Source organism: Eimeria maxima, genomic scaffold (assembly GCF_000499605.1).
Source record: "Eimeria maxima Weybridge genomic scaffold, Emw_scaff1508, whole genome shotgun sequence".
NCBI classification, from domain to species: domain Eukaryota; phylum Apicomplexa; class Conoidasida; order Eucoccidiorida; family Eimeriidae; genus Eimeria; species Eimeria maxima.
Window position 1 is genome coordinate 2,131 of NW_013563530.1, and position 5,774 is coordinate 7,904.

At 40.3% G+C, this 5,774-nt stretch overlaps 2 protein-coding genes across 2 annotated transcripts; one reads left to right on the forward strand and one right to left on the reverse strand.

Moving 5' to 3' along the window:
• Nucleotides 1–744: 744 nt before the first annotated feature.
• EMWEY_00053310 (CAM kinase, CDPK family CAM kinase TgTPK5, putative) lies at nt 745–1,435 on the reverse strand (the record flags this gene model as incomplete). The annotated part of the gene is made up of 3 exons (XM_013477586.1): nt 745–760; nt 1,020–1,078; nt 1,292–1,435. The coding sequence occupies 3 exons, from the start codon at nt 1,433–1,435 to the stop codon at nt 745–747; spliced, it is 219 nt and encodes a 72-aa protein (XP_013333040.1).
• Nucleotides 1,436–4,511: 3,076 nt separating this feature from the next.
• Nucleotides 4,512–4,844, forward strand: EMWEY_00053320 (hypothetical protein; the record flags this gene model as incomplete). Its single annotated transcript, XM_013477587.1, has 1 exon — nt 4,512–4,844. The coding sequence occupies one exon, from the start codon at nt 4,512–4,514 to the stop codon at nt 4,842–4,844; it is 333 nt and encodes a 110-aa protein (XP_013333041.1).
• Nucleotides 4,845–5,774: the final 930 nt, after the last annotated feature.

Here is a 5,774-nt window from a genome sequence, read left to right on the forward strand (position 1 = left end):
GAGCCCTAAAAAGCAGCAACAGCAGCAAATGCAACAGCAGCAGCAACGGGAGCAGCAACAGGTGCAGCAGCAGCAACACGAGCAGAAAAAGGCAACAAGCATTTTATTTGTTAGGAAATGTTGGCTAAGTATTCTTCTTTTTATACAGGAAGGAAAGAAGGGATTTATTGAATAAGAATAAACAACAGCAAAAAAAGGATTTTATTGCATAAGAAGGAAGAACAACAAAAGAAAAGTATTATTGAATAAGAAGAAAGAACAAGAAAAGAATAAATAATAAGAAGAAAGCAATGATTGTATACCTGAGTAAGAGAGAGGCGTTTGCTGCGGTCAAGAATTTTGTCATAGTGGTAGGCGTGGTACTGCAAAGGAAAGAAAAAGGAAAAAAAAAAAAATAATTTTGTTGTTAATTGTATATAATTTAATAAATAAAAGGTTGTATATTATATATAATTAAATAAATAAGGAAGAAAACACAATAAATGAACATAATTGGCAATAAAGAGGACGAGAGGAAACAAGGAAATTGAACAAAACGTCCTGCAGACTCAGGACTCAGGAATGCAGCATAAAAGAGAAGAGAAAAAAGAGGAAGAAAGAAGGAATAAATAAAAAAGAACAAAAAGAACAATAGAAAAAAGAAGAAGAAAAGAAAGAAGAAGAACAAGAAAAACTCTTATATCCCTTGCTTGTTGGACAATTTCTTCGAAGGCAGCGCGATCAATCTCCCCATCTCTGTCTACGTCAAAGTTTCTGAATACTGAGCAATAGCAAAACCCTAAACCCTAAACCCTAAACCCTAAACCCTAAACCCTAGATTCACCATAAAGTGTTGTTGTTGTTCTTCTGGTGGTTCACAGAGGCATTCTAAACCCTACTGCCTAAACCCTAAACCCTAGATACAACAACCGTATACTTGAACTAGTGCTTGAGGGTTTGCTGAGGGTTTGCTGAGGGTTTGCTGAGGGTTTGCTGAGGGTTTACGGATGCAACAGGGAGAAGACACACCTGCTGCATACCACTCGCGATCGGGTAGAGGCACAACAGGCTGCAATCTTTTGAAGGCGAACTCGAGGCCCTGAAGGAAGCAGAAGCAACAGGAGAGGAGCACAAGAAAAGAAGAAAAAAATAATTATCTGCACACGTTGTCGCAATAGAGCTGCAGCAAGCCAACAATTAGAAACAGAAAAGGAAAAGGGGGCATAAAGTTGCATTATTTTCTATTAATGTTTTATTTCTTATAGACTTTTTTTCTTATTTAAATGCCTATTATTTTGTTATTTGTACATACTGCTCCTGCCTGCATGAGGTTAACACGATTCTTCCCGTGGCTAATGCTGATAAATGCCTCATGAATAAGTCTTTGCAGCATTTGCTCGTTATTTTCTACAAAAGGATCGGCAATGCGGAGTTTCCCCCTGCTGGTACCCGGCATGTTCAACAAAAGGAGAAGGAACACAACCTTTATCCTTTCTCTTGATCAAGAATAAAGAGAGGCTCCTGTTAACAACGGGGTGACTGTAGTGTTGCTACTGCAAAGCCCTTGAGGCACTTTGGCCATTCAATTCAACACCGCTCCCGTGGCTCCTACGGTGGCCACTGGTCACCACCACTGGTCACCTCGCGGTGATTGGCTTGAATATGCGTTAAGTCTAAGCAGCAGGCGTACTGTACAGGCGGAAAAAAGCAGTCAAACACTATAAAGGGGTTCGTCAACCCTAGGAAGGCCGCTGTAACCGCAATAGGAGCACCACTGCAGTCGGCGTTCTTTGGGGCTCTTTGGGGAATAAGACGAGAACAGCGAGGTCTGTAGAGTCCAACGCAGCATTCTAGCTGAAAGGACTCAACAAAAAAGAAATTAAAAGCAAAAATACTCTTATTTATGCCATTTTAAATGAATTGACTTCTAAAAAAACATGCCTGAACAAACATCCGACCCGAATGCGTGAGTGGCGGCCGACTCATCAGCCCTGTTGTCCAACTTGTAGGATAAAGCCAATCTTCGTCTTGAAGACATATGATTATAAAAAAGTCCCTATTGTTTTAATTTAATAAAATTGCAAATGTTCAAAGATTTCATTCAAACACTGCCGTGGACGCGGACGCGGGAGCGCCCGAAGGACGGCGCACGTTATGCCCGATCTGCTGCTGCTCTTGCGCCTACAAAAAGGAAGGAATTCTTTGAAACAATCTACGAATACTGGATAAATGTAGAAAGAAAACTCATAATGAGGTGTAATAATTATATTTTCCTCCCTTTTGTTGCAGCTGTTCAGGTCACTGCAGTATATGTGTGCAAGAAGAAACCACCGAAAGCGCTCTGCATGAAACTGCTAGACCCTCACCACCACCCCGTTATGTTAAAGTCTGTATTCTCCTTTAATTTGCTTAGAAAAGAAAGGTTTTTCTTATTGTGACTCAAATAACATTCCTGTTTGCCCCTGCAATTCCCGTGCGCTGCCCCCTCGCAAGATTACTGCGGACTTCTTAGAGTTACGCCTACACAGAAGAACCCTTTCTTAAGGAACTAAACAAATCACTTAATAAGATAATAACAAGAATATAATTAGGGAGGGTATTTGCCAGCCCAGCCCTAATTTACTATCCTGCATGTGTGCTAAGGCAGCTTGCATGCATAAGAGAGGCATACATATAGACAGGGAGGAAAGTAGCCATTCTTTTATAAATTATTGATGATGGATACGAGCAACATATATACTATTGTGTGGTTAGCTCCTACAATATACTCCTTTTCTTCTCCTCTTTTGCAGGTTTACAACAGAGGCCTATGCATGCATAAATTATATTGAATTATGTTTATATGTTTGTATATTTTTTTTCTTGCTGTTGTGGCTTAAAATATGTCGGTGTAAATGCATGCAGTCGCAGCATCCATTTGCCTGGAGGGATTTGTAGCGCTGCCCAAAGGGCTAAACCCTAAACACTAAACCCTAAATCCTAAACCCTAAACCCTAGAGGAGAGGAACCAAGTGCCACTGCATGCAGAGCATAAAGGGTATTTTCTTTATTAGCACTTATTTTTGGACAAGAAAGGAGAAGCTTCTTCTCTTCTTTAATAGAGGTCTTGTCTAATCTTCTGCTGCTGTAGATAAACTACTTCGCTGCGTCGTGCATGCACAATGAGTTTCTCCTTGGGTCCCATGCATTATGGCGAGCGTTGCGCTGCATGCAGCATCCTTAACTCTACAATGCATGCGTTTTGTATTTTAGACGGAAAAGAAAAAGAATATGGGGCTGCGCAAGCCCCACAAACTCATGCATGGAGCTGTATAGTGTTGTACTGCGCATGCAGAGATTCTGTTATAGCCACTACCCGCGTAAGCGTAAGCTCAGCTTCCTCTACTCAGTGCATGCAGTGTGCAGCAGATGCAGCAACAGCTGCAAAAATCCCTCAAAGAGGAGGCAACAAAATAGGTTTGACTATTATGCATGCACAATTATGTGCTGCAGCGGGATGCTGGGGCTTCCTGCTGCTCTGCTGCCCTACTTACACATGTACACGGTAGAAAGCCACATAGGTTGGTATATGTATCAACAAGGTGGGTATGCATGCAAACGTGCATGCACGGACTGCACCGGCTGCAACACGAGCAGCAGCAGGCTGCGATCTTCTGCTCTTTATGCCCCTTTATGTTGTTGCTGTTAAAGAAATAACAACAAAAGAATAAAAGAGTTGCAGCATGTTTAGTTGTTGTAGCTGTGCAAACTCGATGATGTTACAACCTAGGTTGTTGGGGATGGTGAATCTATGTAAATAGTGTAAATAACCATTAATTTTGCCTAAATATTGCTAAATATACTTTATTTTATGATTGTAAACATAAAATGCACTAAAAACTGATATTTCATGTGATGGACAAGTGCAATGATTCAGTGGTAGCTGAGCTCGTGCACCCAGGGCTCCCTGCAGCATGGGTAGTTAAAGTTGCTTCCCTAACAGGAGGTGTTAAATTGTTTATAAATTACTTCTCTACGAATGTAAAAGAAATGTAATGAAGAAAGACAAATAATATATAAAGGACAAAACAAAGGGGAATGCAGAGCCGTGTATGCTACTTGGTTTTCAAAGCCCCAAAGACCCAAGCGCATGCAGCAAACGTTTCTATAGAGCATGAAGATGAAGTTGGCCTCCTCTTCTCCTCTTTGCAGCATTTGCGGGGTTGTTTCGTGAGTAAATAAAACATTGATTTGTTAAATAAAAAATAAATTTTTTTTTCTCTTTACAAACCTAGCGGCGGCAGCCGTATACCCTCAGCGGCGAGCAGGCGGTTGCATGCTCGGCAACCGGCTCGTCCTCTTGATTTATTCACCATTGTTTCTTCTTGTTGTTATTTTATTTAATTAATTTACTTTATTTAATTTGCTGCTCTAATTACAGCTGAAGGGCGCCGGCCAGGCGCCCTCCCCTGCCTGGAAGTTTTTTTTTGTCGTGTATGCACCGTGAGGTGTACATACACCTGAAAACGGTATAGTTGAATACAAGGGGAATTATGGCTGTCACTGGCACTTCAGAAAGAGGAAGGAGGGTGTATGGTACGCCTTCTGGTTCCTCTGGTGATGCAGCATCAGCAGACAGAGAGAATGGGGTTGAGGAGGAGGTGACATCTTTAAAGTCTGCAGAAGCAACAGCAGCAGCAGCAGCAGCAGCAGAAGCAGATACATCATTAGATTTAGATGAACTTGTTAATGATGATGCAGATATTGCATTTGAACAAGAATTAAGAAGAGATCCTTATCAAGTAAAAGTATGGCTTGCTTACCTAAAGAGCAGAACAAAGGCTAAGCCCGCTATTCGGTACGTTTATGGTGTATGTACACCTTAACTATTATCTTTTTCCTCACATTTTATATAAGAAATAAATCATTTTATATTTTTTTTATCTGGTTTATGATGCAAGGAGGAGGACTATGTTTACCTTATTATTACCCCGCATGCAGTATGCAGCATTCTTTCCTCTATCCCTCCCTCCTTGTTCTTTTTGTTTACACTTTATGCTGTTGTTTGTTTGTTAATATTATTCCTCTGCTGTTTTTATTTATATTTATGATAGTTTATTATTTATAATTGCTTAATAATTATAATATATATTAATCATTGTTATCTTCTTTCCTCTTATTTATTCTTTTTTTTTTTTTTTTTTCTGTGCAGGTTTGTTATATACGAGCGAGCAGTTCGTGCCTTACCTGGTAGTTATAAGTTATGGCGTTTATATTTATTAGAGCGTGTACAATTATGTACCCAATTGGGGGCCCCCCCATGGAGTCCAAAGGGGGCCCCCTTATATGCAGCAACGAATTCAGCTTTTGAGAGATGTTTGCTGCATTTATCCCGTATGCCTGAGCTATGGCGTATGTACCTAAAGTTCCTGCAGCAGCAGCAGCAGCTAACTCGTTGCCGTAGGACATTTGATGCTGCATTAAGGGCATTAGCTGTTACACAGCATGAATTATTATGGCCGGATATGATCGAATATGTCAAGGTAATTAGGGTTTACAAGGGTTTACAAGGGTTTAGGAGGGTTTAGGAGGGTTTAGGAGGGTTTAGGAGGGTTTAAGAGGGTTTATGAGGGTTTAGGAGGGTTTAGTAGGGTTTATGGTGAATTTATTTATATAAAAATTAATTGGAATTATTTTCAAAGAATTTTTAAGGGTTTAGTGTGTATGAGGGTTTATGAGGGTTTATGAGGGTTTATGAGGGTTTATGAGGGTTTATGAGGGTTTAGGGTTTAGGGTTTAGGGTTTATATATATATA